This window comes from Montipora foliosa, chromosome 10, assembly GCF_036669935.1.
Source record: "Montipora foliosa isolate CH-2021 chromosome 10, ASM3666993v2, whole genome shotgun sequence".
NCBI lineage: Eukaryota > Metazoa > Cnidaria > Anthozoa > Scleractinia > Acroporidae > Montipora > Montipora foliosa.
This window is the reverse complement of record NC_090878.1, coordinates 8,295,746-8,312,671: the sequence shown is the minus strand read 5'-3', so window position 1 is coordinate 8,312,671 and position 16,926 is coordinate 8,295,746. Positions and strand designations below refer to the sequence as shown.

General features: G+C 38.7%; 2 protein-coding genes across 7 annotated transcripts in view; one reads left to right on the top strand and one right to left on the bottom strand.

Moving 5' to 3' along the window:
- The first annotated feature begins 332 nt into the window (after window positions 1-332).
- Window positions 333-10,847, top strand: LOC137973670 (transmembrane prolyl 4-hydroxylase-like). Of its 5 annotated transcripts, XM_068820542.1 has the most exons (12): window positions 2,792-2,921; window positions 3,347-3,394; window positions 3,850-3,956; window positions 5,500-5,581; window positions 5,863-6,050; window positions 6,261-6,322; window positions 6,464-6,498; window positions 7,051-7,219; window positions 8,316-8,373; window positions 8,657-8,775; window positions 9,268-9,358; window positions 10,174-10,847. In XM_068820542.1, the coding sequence occupies exons 2-12, from the start codon at window positions 3,352-3,354 to the stop codon at window positions 10,516-10,518; spliced, it is 1,299 nt and encodes a 432-aa protein (XP_068676643.1). In that variant the 5' UTR covers window positions 2,792-2,921; window positions 3,347-3,351; the 3' UTR covers window positions 10,519-10,847. The 5 variants fall into 5 exon arrangements, with proteins under 5 accessions (XP_068676641.1, XP_068676643.1, XP_068676642.1 ...); XM_068820540.1 differs by lacking the exons at window positions 2,792-2,921; window positions 3,347-3,394 and adding an exon at window positions 333-475; XM_068820541.1 differs by lacking the exon at window positions 3,347-3,394 and having other exon boundaries at window positions 2,896-2,921.
- Window positions 9,929-16,926, bottom strand: part of LOC137973666 (prolyl 3-hydroxylase OGFOD1-like) — a 13,114-nt gene continuing 6,116 nt past the window's right edge. For both annotated transcript variants that reach the window (XM_068820535.1, XM_068820536.1), the window contains 7 exons: window positions 15,523-15,651; window positions 14,442-14,555; window positions 13,705-13,784; window positions 13,397-13,565; window positions 13,095-13,239; window positions 11,704-11,762; window positions 9,929-11,256 (listed from right to left, as the gene is read on the bottom strand). In XM_068820535.1, the coding sequence (XP_068676636.1) occupies window positions 11,092-11,256; window positions 11,704-11,762; window positions 13,095-13,239; window positions 13,397-13,565; window positions 13,705-13,784; window positions 14,442-14,555; window positions 15,523-15,651 (861 nt within the window). In that variant the 3' untranslated portion in view covers window positions 9,929-11,091. The remainder of the gene's footprint in view (window positions 11,257-11,703; window positions 11,763-13,094; window positions 13,240-13,396; window positions 13,566-13,704; window positions 13,785-14,441; window positions 14,556-15,522; window positions 15,652-16,926) is intronic.

The window sequence follows — 16,926 nt, the reverse complement described above, 5'->3', positions numbered from 1 at the left end:
AAGATAAAATCCGATATATCATTAACTGGGGGCAACAGCCATAAAGCGTTTATTGAAAAATGGTCGATAACGTATTTATTGAAAAATGGCCGATATTCTTCTTCTTCAAGTCGTCTTTTACCTCGAAAAAACAAGGTTTTCTTGTCAATTTTAAATTAAACATGATTCTTCCATGATACAACAACGCGTGAGACTGGCTGTTCGGCATGAGACTTGTTTTTTACCTTCACTTGTTGTTTTCCACGCAAACCAATTGACATCTGCCTTTTGGAAAAAAAGATTAATGAGACTATCAGGCATTCGATTAGCCGAGTCATCATTTAGTTGCAATCAGTTTTAATTGCAACGATTGCAATTTGAATCCGAAATACCACGAAGAGGACCGTGAAGCAATTCCTTGGGACGGAAAATCAACCATTCACGGCATTTTCTTCCTTTTTTTTTTGTTGGTTTCCTTCTAGCTAGCAAAGTCAAGGTATTTATCTGTTCACCTCCATAAATAGATGGTGTTACAATAACGGGCCCATCGCCATGTTTTCTCAGTTTAAGAAATGAAGAGGACATGCAATGCCTATGTTTTTAGAAAGAGAACGCGTAGAGTCTTCTGCGCGTATTTTTGGTAGGTTTTAGGGGGCAGTAGAAATGCGTAGATTTTATCCGGTGGACATAGTAGAATATTTAATTAACCTGCAATGGCGTCGAAGTCATTGTAACGCGAATGGCGTTTTGGTGGATCTTTAAACAAAATATACCCTTATGGAGCTCAAGGAACGTCAATTAGATAAACAAGACAGGCGGTGAAAAATAAATATATCTGGAATCTTAAAAGCGACGAATACTTTACTAAATGTCGTGTTAGGTACAATACTGAAACCAAATGGAAAATTCTCTGGTAACTTTTTCAGGTTGAATATGGGTTTAACAAACTCGAACTCTTTGAGTGGATTTGCGATGTCTGTTGTCGGGCCATTTATATTTTTATGTCCTCAACTCTGCACAGTCTTCAGATAAAAAACAATTGGAAATTTGACTAATTTTGTTAGTCAAGAATTATTTGAAAGAAAGCTAGTCCATTTTCTGTTTCATTATTCAAGGAAAGGGTTCTTAAGAAAACGGTTTGATCCTGAACACTGCCTCGTTTTCGTGCCTTTTGAAACTAACACTGTTGAGACGTGGGCTCAACTGTAATAACAGTTATTAAACACCCTAGTTTGATTGGCCACTACACCTCACAGTGTAAACAGTTTATCCTGAAGTCAAAATACGCATGTTTCGTTTCTGAGGAAACGAAGCAAAACTAAGTAGTGTTCCGTTTCCGCACTGAGCAGTTCTGGGGATGATGAGAAATATGCCGTATTCGAGCTCGAACCCCTGGCCTGCTTCTTGGATTGTTCCATTGTTACCACTGAGTAACAATGAGTACCTATTGGATTCCACGGCTTTTTCCTTTGTCATTTTCGGATTGGCCGAGCCAGCAATACTCCTGGGAAAATCCAGTTTCCTCGCTTTCGAAACCACCCAACTCAGTGCCCTCTGTTTTTGTGTTACATGTACCACAGCCAACTAACGGAACGTCTAGTTTGCTATATGCTACTGTGGCTTTTCAAACGTTACGTTTATCTAAATTCCTTGTCGTTAGCTCTCTCGTTAAACCATCTAGTTCACTGGCCATGGGCGGTGACGTCGTTAACATCGTCGTGCTCATAGTAGATTTTAAGGTCTCATATATTGATGAAGCTGGGAAGACGTCAGTAGTTTGTGTGCAAACAAACGTTTTGTCTCAGAATTATGCAAATAAAAAGACCAAGCAATATTGTATCTGAATATTGATGTAGGAGTGAAGGGACGTGAGCTACTTTTTTAAACGGATAACAAGTTTTTAAATAACGAAGAAATTCAGGAAAGAAGGCAGACACTGCCGGTCCCTTGCCTTTAACTTGAGTAAGCTGGAAAGAAGCAGCTGGTAAAATAATCCTATTTTACACTATGCAGTGCACTCCGCTTATTAGCACTGGAAACTTAATGCAAAAAGCCCCTAAGCAATAAACTATATACTTTTGTTGAATTCAGCCTTTGAAATAGACTATCGAAAAGATAAACCTGAGAGTTTTTTCCTCAGTTTCTCGTTTTTATTTGGTATAAAGAGAGTCAAACGTTCCACATTACACTGATATACATGTACTCCCGATAACTCGAACCAAAATCGATTTCCCTTGAATTTCCGTCATACATTTCATTTTACCCTCGGTAACTCGAACCTCCCGCTAACTCAAAGCAATTTTCGTTTTCCTTCAGATCATTCTCTGTATATTTTTACCCTCGATAACTCGAACCACGTCTGCCAGTAGGTGACAACTTCAAAGCGAACAGTGTCCTGCAGTCCAAACCATTTAATTCATTTTGAAGCAGCTGTAATCTTTGTCCTTTTTTCATTACACAAAACTTGTCAGTCACTGAGGTTCAGGTTTCGTTGTGTTAGGGTAGATTTAACTTCACTGCCTGTATTTTCATAAAAGGGTTGCTGCCTAACTCCACACTTCCGATAGCTTGAACCTTTTTCAATTCCCTTGAAGGTTCGAGTTATCGGGAGTCGACTGTACCATACAAAGTTCTCTTTTCTCGGAGCACAAAAAATGAATTTTCCTAATTTTTTTCACTTTCCAATCGTCGTCACTATCAGTGAAAAAATCTCTTCGCTTACGCGTGCTATAAATAACGATGTAATTAAACGTATAAAAATGAGGAATATTTGTGTAGACTAATGTAGCCCTCAAAGACCTCAAACAAAAAGGTGTATGTAAGGTTTATCGATGTACGACATATCCGTCTGGAAAATACACTAGGTTGGGAGCTTTCCTATCCTTTACACAGGAAACTCCATTGTAAAGCTGATTTCATTGCTGGCATCTTAAAGGAATCAGGTGAAAAACGATCTTCTTTGACTTAATTGAGCATTTTAACATGTTGGCATTTTGGTAAAATATAACTTGACATTTCAATATCAAGCTCAGACGCCGTCATAAGTGCTTTAAATGTACATAAAAACAATTTTTTCATGACAACATGATATTTTGTAAGATATCCAATATCCTACTTTGTTTTTTCTTTTTTTTCTTTTTCATTAAAAAAGGCTTAAATTTCAAGCGACAAACAAATATGGGGACAGCAAGTTTCCTTAGGTCTCTTTCTGTTGGGATTGTTTTGAAAAACCAACGTTCTCTGTTCTTTACATCTCCATTTTACCAGTGATCTTCCATCTTCAAGATAAAAGATACTTCGTTTTTAATAAGAATTACAAAAATTGGTAAAGTCGTCACTTAAAGAAAAACGTATGTCATTCCCTCAGGTCTCATGAGGAACAGAGACAGACTAAGTAACCTTACCAACAGCCAAAGTATGTTTCCGTTTAATTTACAAGATCAAATCTATCCTCTTTTTCCAAAGTATAGAATAAAAAAGAAGTTTCTGTTCCAGATATTTTAAATGTCTTTTTAACCATCTAATGGCATTGTTTAATTTCAGGAATTATTTCAGACCGGATCTTGTGTTCCAGAAAGCCTTGAACTGTTTGGAATACAATAAGAATCGTTTTTTTCTTGTGAGCTGGTTTTAGATGGGCAAATTCCCAAGTTATTTAAGTCTTTTGTCATGCAACATCATAAGACCTATATTTGTTCAGACGTTTCAGGTATAAGTGGACGTGACAGACTCGTGAATATATTCATGCATAATAAAAAAAACTGACTGGTTTATAATTCGCGTTTCAATCTAAAATGAATAATTTTTCTCGCACAGGGAAATCTCCGACTTTTGCGAGTATTGTTTTTATTTTAAACCTCCTTTCAACAGGAACGAATTGCCAAATCCACATACCACTAGGACCTTGCACGCCGAGCAACCCAGATTGTTTTGAGCGGTTCGCGAATTTCAAGATACCTCAAGTAGAACCGATGAAGGTGAGTTGGAGATCAAAGTTTTTCGTTCTGCTGAATAAGTCGTTCTAGATTAACTTTCAGATACAAAATAAAACTGCAACGCTTCAATTCTAGCCGGTTTATATACAGAACGTTTGTTTAAACTGCGCGTGATTTAAGGCAAAGATCTAAAATATAAAGCTCCGCTTTTGAGATCAACAGATTTACATAAACGACCTTGGCAGTTTGGTAGGGAGCAGGTATTATCGCTCAGATCATTGAGTCAATCTAATTCCACAGATGCATCAAAACTTTCGCAAAAAAATATCGCAAATGTTCATAAACATACGACAAATTCACCGTCAAGTTGAACTAAAAGCTGCTTCCATTTATACCCAAAACGTTTATTAAAACTTCCAGGAAAAAGCTAAATCTATCGATATGGATAAAAAAATCACGTTAACCGCTCAAAAATACTTATCGAGATGTAACAACGGGTCAATAAAAGAGAAGTTCTTAACAATTTGCAATGCTAAGCCGGACATTTTCGTTGCGTTTGGCAAATTTGTCGCTAGGTTAAAATAAATTCAGGTCAACAGCTTTACTTATACGCCACCTCACGAAAGCAATCATCACCAATGCAAATAACCCACTTCAAATACTGAAGTGATTGAGGGTCGAAAGTTGCTTGAGTATTGCCAGTATCTCCCACTACATCATCAGCCAATCGAAGAATGAAGTAAAAGCAGTTGAAACGTGTTGACAGCCAGAGGTCACTAGTTCGACTTCTCAGCGACTTGAACGTCTGTTTCGACTTTCCTTCTGATTTGTGCGGCTGTAGATTAAACTACCCGTAGAACGGAGCAGTGAAGGGGGAGGGGGGAGGGGGGTAAATGGCGCACCGATGGCTTCAATTAATACTACTCCGCCTCGTGGCTGAAGGAAGGAACTACTGACTGACGTTACATAAAGTTCCTTAATCTTTACCTTTGATTTTCATGAATTCCGAACTCTTGAAGACTCCGAAGACTCTTAAGAACATCTTAACTTTCAAAGAAAGTGCTATAGCATAATCAAAGCGGCAAAATATCTTTTGATTTCAACGATTTAACTATTTCACAGCACTGAACATCTATAACTTAATGAATCTTTCGACGTTAGCTGGCCAACTTGTCTACAAAATTTCATTTTAGAAATATGCCACTTTCAGTATCACACAAAGAACGTACCACTTTTATCTTTGTTTAACCGCAACTCTAACCAAGCTTTTCCATTTCGCACACATTATCGCAAATTGAACGTGGACTAAAAAGAAAAATGAGATCTTTCTGTTTAAATACAAACGATATCTGAATTAAATGTTCGTAATAACGAAACACTCCAACGAATTCCCAAATAAGAATTTCCATTTTAATGAAAAACGCGCGAGTATGTCCCAGTTCTACTTTGAATCAATGTGAACAAAGTTTAGTTGAAGTACATCAGTGTGCCTTGCTCAGTTGTAACTTCAGAGCCTCACATTGGCTTGAGTTTCTGTCCCACTTATTGCCTACTTGGACCCATATTGCATTATCCTTGTCAACAGGTTGGACATGTCAGGAAACTGAATTTGGTTGAAGGTGTGGAGCATGAAATAGTCACGAAAGCTGTTCACCCTCCAATATTTGGTAAATACCCCATCACTTTTGGTTTTAAACCGATTTCCCGGATAACTTCAACGTACAGGTAAATTGGTAAGATTCTTGCTGGAAACGAGGTACTAGACGAGTAACTTACAAGAGAGCGATTAGAGTGTTTTCACTCTTGTGATCAGTAACCTTGTTTTTCCACCGAAACAAAAGAAAACGTTTGCGTGATAATGGAGCTCGATTCCCGGAGAATTAGTTGGAGACACCAACAAGTACAAGCTTGTTAAAGCTAATATATTTTGCCTTTCCGAATGCAACAGAAATCGCCCATTTTCTGTCAGACGAAGAATGCGATCACATCATGAAGCTAGCAAAGGACGAAGGATTGGAGAAATCAAGGACTTTGAAGGAAGGAATCAAGGAGGATACGAGAGCGCTCGGCAAGAACACCAAGATGTATTTTGATCTTTGGGATTTAAACGAAGATGGGCATATTGACGTAGACGAGGTAACTAAACAATAGGATCAGAACGAGAAAGCAGCATAAAACAGATTTATTCTTTACGTTTTCATCCTTAAGGTTTCCCAGTTATTCAGAAGGTGTTCTCTTGTCTTGCTTCTACACGTGGAATTAATTTGACGAAACTCAGTATACGCAAGGAGTCCCTTTCTTGAAAAGCAACCGGAGTCGTACTGAAATTCTTTTTTTCCCGCATAGATGGTTCACAACCTAGAAAATCAACTGGATTTTTCACCGGACAGATCCATTCTCCTCAATATGTATGTATGTATTTATGTATGTGAAAATGAAAAATTAATGTTGTCAATGAACATTGAAGTTCAAAAGTAAATCTCCACAATTCTGTTTATTTGAAATTTCAATGAAACTTATCCCTGCAACTTCTTTTGGTTTGTATTCAGGTATTCATCTTTAGAACTAGACAAAGATCAAGATGGTATGCATTTTTTCCGATTCAGTCGCAAATCCTTTTTTGAAGGCTTACATTTGAAGGGTGCTATCATGCAGTCTGCTACACTTTCGGTTGCACCCGGCGTCAGTGACTTTCTAAGCCGGGAATAAACATACGCTTACTTTAAATCGAGTCATTACTGTTCTCTGTAAAATGAGCCATTTCCCTATCTTCATTTAGAGCTATACCTTTCGGTAACCCCAATCAGGTTTTCCGATCTCGTTGTGCGGTACCAGAGGAGAAAGACAGAGATGAAAAGGTGTAACCATTAGGGTTTTTGCAAGTGCAAAAGGTCTACTTCTTGCTCTGCAGGCTATCGAGACTAGAGAGTAACCAGGTTGACTACACAGATGCCGATGGCATAACGATTGAAATCAAAAGCGGTTAATCAGATATTCAATGAGCCAAGAGATAATTGACTTCGATTTTGCGGTTCCATAAGTTGTTAAATTCAGGCTAACAGGGTTCTTTGATATGTAATGTGGGATGATTATATATCTGAACTCACACTCTTTCGGTCTGCTATTGCAATTGCAGAAAAAATAAATTTCGAGGAATTTGAACAGAGGGATATCGGAGAAATGGCCAAATTTATTGCAAGAGTAAAAGAAGACAAACCCCACACCAAGAGCCGACACAGTCAACAAGCGTGGATAGAGAGCACTTCTGGAAGATCTGACAGCGTTCTTGCTTCTATTGAAGAAAGGTAAGGAGGCCGACAAGAAGTGGCAATCTCGAATTTGATCATGTTTAGGTCGGATGGAAAGAGGCCAAAAAAAGAGATTTCCAGATTTCGGCTCCTTTTTCTATTAGTGTTACTTCTATTTGTTTTCAATTCTCACTTAACTGGCACGAGGTTAGAATGAATTGGCAGTTTTCGTCGGCTTCAATACGGCTTGCAACTATTTGCGAAATACCATTTCCCCACCCTCGAGAAGGCGAATACTTTTCAGTTGCCCGTGGAAACGACTAAAGCTAGAACTACTCAGAGAAAAAAAAAAACAATCTTTTGCATGACCGTTTTTAAGACAATTCAAATGCTGCTATTACCCGCACAATTCATGATGACATTTCCGAATCAGGGAAAGTACAACAACTAACCCTAACAACTAATAGTTTTAAGACTAAAGAAGGGCGGTTCTATACTATACTACTTTTCAGTTACAACAAAGGGAGCGTGGGCGAGATGTCAGTTAAGTTTTAAAATGGGTGACATTAACTTATCAGTAAGACGTATTATAACCGCGGAGGGATTCCCTGGGTGCAGCTCGATTATCTTCAGTTACATGTATTACTAAGTTTAATTCCGCAAATAATCTGAATATGAAGTGTTGTTACCTTTCGTCGAAGAGCATTGAAAGTCCTTGACGGAAGGCTTGTATCACCGCATCAAGAGTACTTTCTTTGAGTTTCCGCAAAACGCCAGCATGCCTCTTGCCATTCCAAATAAATAAACTTGAAGAAAACTACGTTGAGACACAGTCCAGACTTAGCTGCATGCACATCGTTTTATCATCTGAGAGAACAAACTCGTAAACAAAGAATGCATTAGTGTTGCTGAAACCATTGTTGCAGCCATACGCGACTCAAACTACTTGCTTCAGCAAAATGCCGACATTCTGATTCGCTATCAGAAAAAATGCGCAAAATCTTTCCAACCCTGCACAAGGATTGCTCACAGCATAAAATGGAGTAGCGTCACGAACAGAAAACAATAGACCTTCCTGCCATTCACTTCATGTGATAAAGTTTCTTTCTTCTTATTCCAAGAATTGCGGCATTTTCAATTTTATTTACTTTAGAGTGCAACGGCTAACAATGCTCCCTCTGGAATTGATCAAGGCCAGCGAGTACTTACAGGTATGCAGAGCCTCGTTACTTTTCAGTATATCCCAAATAGAATATAGCACGAATGAATGGAAGAATATGGGCTGGATTGGGAAGTGCCCTTAGCCTCCTCGAGGAAAATGAAAGCCGCTAATTCAAGGAGAGAAATGTAAACATCAAGCTCAAACATAAGAACTTCACGGTTATTTTGTTTCAAAAAACCGAAGATGTTAACACTCTTCCCAGCGAGTTCATTCCCTCACTGTAGGTTATTATTTCTTGCGCTCACACACATTTTTGTTTTTTTTTTGTCCAGGTAGTGTCATATGGACCGATGGGTCACTACAACTGTCACCTGGATTCAGATTTCGTCAAACCAAGCAAGCCATGCTGTCACTTTCTTGGCAGCGAGCTAAATCATTGCAGAATTTGCAGGTTACTTGCCTGAGCACTATCTTGCCATTACCTGTTGACGATCTGCAAAGAAATCAATTACCGCGCACCGGTGGCTCAATTGGTTGAGCATCGAGCTGTCACGCGGGAGGTCGTGAGTTCAACTCCGGCCGGACCAACACTCAGGGTCTTTAAATAACTGAGGAGAAAGTGCTGCCTTTGTAATTGCATCTGCATATGGTTAGACTCTCTAGTCTTCTCGGATAAGGACGATAAGCCGGAGGTCCCGTCTCACAACCCTTCAATGTTCATAATCCTGTGGGACGTAAAAGAACCCGCACACTTGTCGCAAAGAGTAGGGCATGTAGTTCCCGATGTCGTGGTCTGTCTTCTGTGATGTATCATGGTTGGGAGGGTAAATGCTCGGAGATATTAGCTACACCAAGCTACTCTAAAAATTCGAGGGTAAATAAAGATATCTGACATGATGATATATATGATATGAATGAAAACGTTTTTCCTGTTCCACGATAGGTTTGCGACGGTGCTATATTTTTTGGATGACGTAGAAGATGGAGGCGAGACGGCTTTTCCCGTCGCCGACAACAGCACTTTTGACGATAATGTAAATATAATTTTGATCAGAAGCTAACAAGGATCTGACAAATATGGAACCAGACACCTCGGGCCCGTTTATTCAAAGTCCCGAAAACGTTTCGGGCCCAAAAAACATTTACGAAATCGCAATTTGCTTGTTTTGAAAAGCCCATCTTTTAACATGTTTTCAAGATAACAAAAAGAAAAATGATTGTGAAGTTTGACGACTTAAATCCTCTCTGTTCTCTACCTATACAAAGAGAATCGTGACACCCCAGCGAAAAAGACCCTAAATGTTTCGCGACTTTTGAGAAACTGGCCCCTAGCCCCAGTAGTTCAAAAGCTGGATAACTATATCCAGTGGATATTTCACAATCCAAAGACTAAAATATACTCCACGTGAAACGTTGGCCAAGGCTTTTGTACACGCCGACATATTGATGTGCTTAGAGTGTGCATATTCACGGTACTTAAATCTTTGTACACATTGAAATTCCGGATAAAGTTAACCGGACACTGATGTAAAATAGTTCGAGTTTATCATCATCAGTAAATAAAGCCTAATTTCTCACATTTAAGAAGGTGATTATGTTAACTATTCCAAAACGTTTCCTTCAATTTATTGATTCAAAACTTGACACATTCTGTATCAAAAACGCTTTACATTCTCTTGTTCTCTAAGATGTTTTGCCTTTTCCTCCCTGTTGCTCAGTTCAAAGTGACCATGGTTCCCGCTTATTTCCCAAAACCCCCCAGAATGCCCTGTGGATAATTGATCCATTTACAATCAGGCAAATACAGCTGCACCTTTTTCCTGCTCATCATCTTCTAACTGTGTTTCAGGAATGGATACGCGACTCCGAGAACGTTTGCAACTTAGCAAAGAACTGCCACAAGGCGAATGTAGTGGTCAAACCCGAGAAAGGCAAAGCCGTTCTGTGGTACAACCACAAAGTAAACAACATCACCGGGTGGTTGGGTGAGCTTGACAAGTATTCGTTTCACGGAGGGTGCGATGTAAGGCGAGGCACCAAATGGATTGCAAACCAGTGGATCAGTTTGAGCGAGGACAGAGAAAAGGACATCGAAAACTGGATAGAACTTGGTCAATACGAGGAGGAACTAAAAAATGCCAGTAGAATATCCAATAGCGAATCAAATGAAGACGCCTCTCACCAGGAACTATGAATAGTTTAGTATCACGTAATTGAAGGAAAGAAAATCAAAGCCAAAGTACATGAAAGTACTTCGCTACCCTTTTGTCTCTTGTCTTCTCCACATTTATCTACAGGCGGTATATTTTCGTTTTTCTTGCTTTAAGTCTAACTTAACGCTTCTCGCATTCTCCTTTTGCACTGCCTCTCGGATACAATCCTAAAGAATATGATACGAATTCTTTTTTCTAAGAAAGTGCACTTCGTATTTTGTACAGGAGCACAAATAAACTATATAATTGTTAAAAAGGAGACAAAAAGATCCTGTTAAGTAAATAAAACCACAGTTATTTAAATGATAAAGTTGTGATGAAGTTCTTCTTTCTTGAGAGTAAAAACGTGAATGCCTCAAAGAGTATTATTGCGGAATTTAAATTGCATCCCGTCCGGCTTGGTTTCAGTGCCAGCAATGCAATTGAGGATATGAGTCGACATGAAATGGAACCTGACTTCAGCATTACAATGTACTTGGTTTAGCGTCTACCACCGAAAACAATCGCTAATATTCAATTCAACCATACACGACCTCTTTCTTTCCCCTTTCTTTCTATTCGAAATAAACGAAAGAAAAATCGAAGAAATTGTTGTCTCTGTTGGCCGACCTTTCATCATTGGTCAGCAACGAGTGGTTAATGTGTTTCACAAATCTCACAGTCTCCTTATCTCTGTACACCAGCGCCAAAGAGTTTTCTTGAGGGTGTACTGTTAACAGCTAAAAAGGAAAACAAAATCGTCGAAAGCTTGCATCTCGTAGCAAAAGAAATTGTGAATATCTTAGAAACTCTTACGAAGATTACAGATTAAGGAAGTGCCGTTGCGGCGGTACCAGTTACCTTAAAGCTTTGAAAACTTGCCTAGCAAGCGATTAACACCGTATTCTAACCCCTCGCCGCCACAATTTCGCGCGGCCATAATCACATCAGATCACTTCGCAGCTATTCTTAATGGTGGCATGAGTCCGCTTACCATGCAGGCTGTCGTAGAGGTGAAATCAACGTTAACGTATTTTCGACTCGTCTCTCTCAGCCGAAGAGAAAGCGAAATACAGCCTAAATTACACGTGCGTTTAAAGGCTCGGACAGGGTGGGGTGAACAGATCATCACTTTTTAGAATTCAAACTCAATGAGAATTTATTATTTGATAGTTGCAATGGCCTACCTCTTCATCTTCACCACTTGTCAAATACGTAGTGTAGCCACCATAATCACTTTTCCAGCCTATCAGATATTAAATATCAGAAAACTGATCAATGTGAATGTCCAACTCTAAAATTCAGTGATCAATGAATTGTCATTAAGTCACAACATCACCCAAAAAGGGATTCGTTTTTTATTAGACTTTCCAATATTTGGAATGCTTTGATATCAAAGCAGAAACTACTTTGTCATCTTTTAAAGCTAAGCTTAAGTCTTTCTATTTTGTTAGGTTATACCAGATTTTTGATGGAGATAATGTTCGTACTTTTAAATTAATCTGCCCTAAATGTCGCAATGTTAATATTTTCTCTGTTTGCTCATGTTGATATTGTAATACTTTTTTACATATATATTTTTTTCATCTCGGGCTAGGTTGGGTGCTCTAGTTTTGAGGGGTCGGGTTTTTGAGTGTAAATACCTCGTAGGGGACTTAGTGTCCTATTGTATTTAACACCCACCTTAGGGTGAATCTTTAAATAAAATAAAAATAAATATTTGAGCAGATCACACTGCATTATCTTCGGGGTAGCGGACAACCATTCAGCCTCGCACTTGTGTGTCTACGTTAAACCTCTTCAAGTTCCGTCTTTGTTATGAATGTTACTTTTATGCGAAAAGTCAAACACTTCTGCCACGACTTTCTGGGCCAGGTAACTGGGCAGCCAATCTCTTTGATGATAAGTTGAGTAAAATATATTTGATGCCCGTTTGGTTCCGTTCATATCAACTCGGTTTGGTCCGCTCCCGTTCCTTTCGCATTCATGAAATAAAAGGGAGAAAAGGACAGGGAATGGGAGAGGACCAGTTTAATTAAGTACTGTTTAATAAACGAGTGTTTGTTGTATCGGGTTTTAAACCATGAGGCGAAGCCGAGTGGTTTTAGACCTGATAAAACACGGCTTCAAAAACATTCCGCAAAAAGCATGTCCCTCGGTAGCCCAAACAAAGTTTTAAATTGGTGAGAAGAGAACAATAGCATACAAAAAAAAAACAAGCTATGCCGAATTAGTATGCTTTATATAACGAATTCTTATGAGGAGAGAATTATCGGTTTTAAAGCTCATGGGCCTTATTCGCGCGGCGGCCATATTGGTCATAGACAACCTGGAATAGATTTCGTACCCTGAGCCTCGAGTTGAAATGTTTGGAAACGAGTTTTGCTGGGGCGAAACAAAAGTTTTCAATCCCTCGGAACTCAACATGGCCGCCGCGCCGTGTAATTAAGGCACATGATCACGTGACTTTTTATCGGTGACCACATAGGCTGTTTCGTTCATGAATTATTAATGAGCTTTCGAACAAAGCAAATACATGTATCTACTTTTTCTGATCTTTTCGCGCACTTGCACTTACCTTTTCCTCCAACATACAACAAGACATCTAAAGCAAACTTTCTCCCTTCAGGGTCAGTATCATGAACCAAGGTATAACATCCATGTGACCACTGACGCATGTTACCATGACAACAGGGCCCATTCTCTTTCTTTTCACCAATGCCCTAAAAAGATCACATCAACTGTAAGAGCAAATGCTGGCAGAAAAATATTATCCCTTTTAAAAAGACGTGACTTTCTTTTGTTACTTTTTCGTGTGTGCTAAACAACACTTCAAAGATTTTCATTAAGATTTTCTGAAAATTGTCAAAGAAAAATTACCTTGCATTCATCTTCATCACTGCTATCATCATCATCACTGAGAGGTAGAGAAGCCAATTCTAAGCCAGTCATTGTTCTCAGCAACTTAAACATTGGTTGAGACTGTAACACCTTCATCAACTGCTGTACAACTGGCGAAACAGAACCTTTGTCTGCTTCCTTGAAATGTCTATAATAATATTACGGTTAATACTTTTACGAAAAAATATATTTATACAAGTCAATTATAAACAAAAAAAATCCAAAACTCGCAAGAAGCTGACCTGTGTAAGTGTTAAAACAAAAAGTACCATCACATGTGATAATACCTTTTATTTGCTGGTCCTCTCCAAATCCACTCTACGTTTTTATCACACAATGCCTCCAGCACTTCCTGGTAGTTTTTCACCTTAAAGACCAAAATGTAATTAAATCAGACAATTATCTTTGTTAATTGTTCTTTTCTTTGTCAATTGTAGCTTCGTCCATTAACATTAGTGACGTTCCCCCATGCTCACTATCCTTGTCTTTGTTGCTCCACATGTGGCTATGATTGTCCCTGGATCAGTCACTGCTCAGTGTTGCAGTCTCTTGTCCATGTTGCCGTTTCCATCACCATGTTTGTTCTTGATCTTGTTGCGTTGACTTTTCCTGTTTATATCCCTCTCATAGCTGCCCTTATTGTCTGGTTGTGCCTGTCCTAGTAGATATTGCAGTGGATGTTAATCTCACTGCTCTTAACACTGTCACTGTTTTGGCTGCTTTGTCGCTGTGGCTGAGCCTGTTACTTGTAAATGTCCTTATCCCTGTTGCTGCCATTATTTTTGTCACTGTCTCCCTCCCTGTCATTTGTCCTTGTCCCCTTTGTTGCTCTTGTACTACTCCATACTGCTGTTGCTGTCCCTGTCACTCACGCTTTTCTGGCTGAAGCTGTTGCTATCAATATCACAGTCTCTAGCTATTGCCAATTCACTTTCCATGCCATCATTGCTGTTTCTGTCCCAATATGTTCTTATGATTGTAATTTAAATTTTCTCCCAAGAAAGGGCTGTCACAAAATATTTACCTGGAGAAATTCTTGAAGTTGTATTTCTGATTCCTCCTTAAATCGTGTTCTGATGTCCTTAACAACACCTGTATCCAAGTACATTGGGTTAATCCACTCCAAAAGAACCTCATCCTAAAATTTAATAACAGAAAATAGATTGAATGATGACAATCTCGATCCCAGAGCTCTTCTCTTGACTGAGGGAGAGAAGAGCTCTGGAGAGCCCTGAAACAAAGTGTCTTCTAATTGGTTTTTGTAGAGAACAATCAAAAGCGTCTCTAATTGGTGCATTCATATTAGCACAAGGAGTGAGCAGGCACCATAAGGTTCAAAGAGCCAATTTTTGGCTATAAAAACCCTAAAGAGCACGTTCTCCTACATAGAGTTTCCCAGAGCCTTGGGTCGATCCGAGCCTCTGGTGACGAGAATGGAATGATGAGTAATACATCAACGATGCGTAAAAATTAACAAAAAGAGTGGTTTTCAGTTGAGCGTCGAAAATAATTAGTGAATTACTTCACTCAGTGATTGGTTCCAAGTTCCCGCGCAGCTTTTTCAACCAATCAGAAGTGAAACCAAAACCAATCATGGCTTGCGAATGCACATTTTCCCGCACTTTATGTCGGCTACATGTAATTACTTCAAGTTTTGATTGCATGGTTTACTGGATTGTCTCCGTCCTTTTTGATTAGCCAAAGCAATGATCATTTACTTTGGTTTGGGTTTTTACGACACTTGATTGAACTCGTTCTACGGTAACAATGACTTTATTTAATTATCAACTATATTCAGCTCTGGGGCACTAATTTGGGACACTGTACAGAAATCAAATCAAAACAACTCACAACCCACTGGTGACGCCAATTCTGGAATCGAACCCAGGCCACATTGGTAGGAGGCGCGTGCTCTCACCACTGCACCATCTCTGCTTATAAAATTAACGTACTTCACTTACTTAAAACCATTTATTCCCGCACTGTACATGATAACCCATGACGTTTTGTTAAGAGATATTAAGGGAAAAAACCATTTATGTAAGTTTGGACAATTTATTGTCATATTAAAACCCATATTTCCGTATTTGAGTTGAATAAGTTACCTTCAAACTACATGGTCCTATCGTCTTAGGATTTGGTTCTTGATAGGGTACTGGTCTGATAATGTTATCACCATGAAACCATCCACTGATAGACAGTCGTGTTTTATTGAGTGACAAGACTTCAGATACCTACACCAAAATAAATGCATTTTTTTGTGTGTTTTTAAGCCTTCCTATAATGTTCAAGGTACAGCGAAAAAAGAGTAAAGTGAAGATCAAACACAAAGACTGCTCCCATCAACTAATAGACCTTATTCACGATGGCCACCATGTTGGATTTGCTATTATCATGCAAATTAGCTACACACTTCTGAGGGGGCAAACAACACAAGTTTGAGAGGTTATAACAAACAATTCTTAGCTACTTGGCGAGAAAGGATCATCATCGTGGTTATTGGTATTGCCATTAAAAGATCAAGGCTTCAATTTAAACAAAGGAGAGTTTCGTGATGCACTCGATTTACAAATGAATATGGATGGCAGATGAAAAACGTACCCCATCACTGTAAGTGTGGAAAAGCTTTTTCAACAGACCATGCTATGACATGCCTATGGTGGACGACCAATTGCGAGGCATAATGAGATCAGAGATATAACCGCCCAGTGGCTGACGGAAATATGTACAGATGTAGAAAAAGAACCACAGCTGCAATCACTTTCAGGCGAAATCACACTACCATGCACGGCCAACAAGGTTAGATATTAGAGCAAAGGGATTCTGGAATTGGCAACAAGATGCATTTTTTGACGTTAGGGTTTTTCACCGAACGCATCAAGCTACCGAAGTACCAATATCCCGGCACTATATAGACAACAAGAGATGGCGAAGATGATGGAGTATGGTGACAGGATAAGAGAAGTCGATTATGCTGTATTCACTCCACTTGTGTTTTCAACAACGGGTGGAATGGGCAAAGAGACAACTGCTGCATACAAACACTTAGCTGAGCTACTTGCACAGTAGCAAAAATCAGAATGGTATAACACTTGCCATGATGCCATGCACCTTATCTTTTGCCTTGATATGATCATCTGTTATGGCAATAAGAGGCAGTTGTTCTGCTTCAAACCGAAATCCAGATGCAAACATTGAACTGGGCTACACTGCAGGCTGCTTAGGAGTCTTTTAAAATCACATGTATAATCATAGTATATTTTGGACTTTTGTTTTTAATATAAATGAACAATGAAGTTGAAGTGTTTTTATAATAATTGGAACAGAATATTTTTATGTTTTTAATAATAATTTTCTGTATTAATTGATTGATTTCCAATAAAGTATTATTATTATTATCATCGTTATTATTATTATTATTATTATTATTATTATTATTATTATTATTATTATTAAAGATTAAGACTATATTTTGAGATTGTTTAGTCAAATTAATGGTTTCACAAAGA

What these genes read in the sequence shown, in the direction of transcription:
- LOC137973670 (XM_068820538.1), top strand. Translation starts at nt 3,774, where the DNA reads ATGAATAATTTTTCTCGCACAGGGAAATCTCCGACTTTTGCGAGTATT. An exon ending in TGTTCACCCTCCAATATTTG is followed by an intron (nt 5,582 to 5,862) that starts GTAAATACCCCA and finishes CGAATGCAACAG; the next exon opens with AAATCGCCCATTTTCTGTCA. An exon ending in ACAGCACTTTTGACGATAAT is followed by an intron (nt 9,359 to 10,173) that starts GTAAATATAATT and finishes ACTGTGTTTCAG; the next exon opens with GAATGGATACGCGACTCCGA.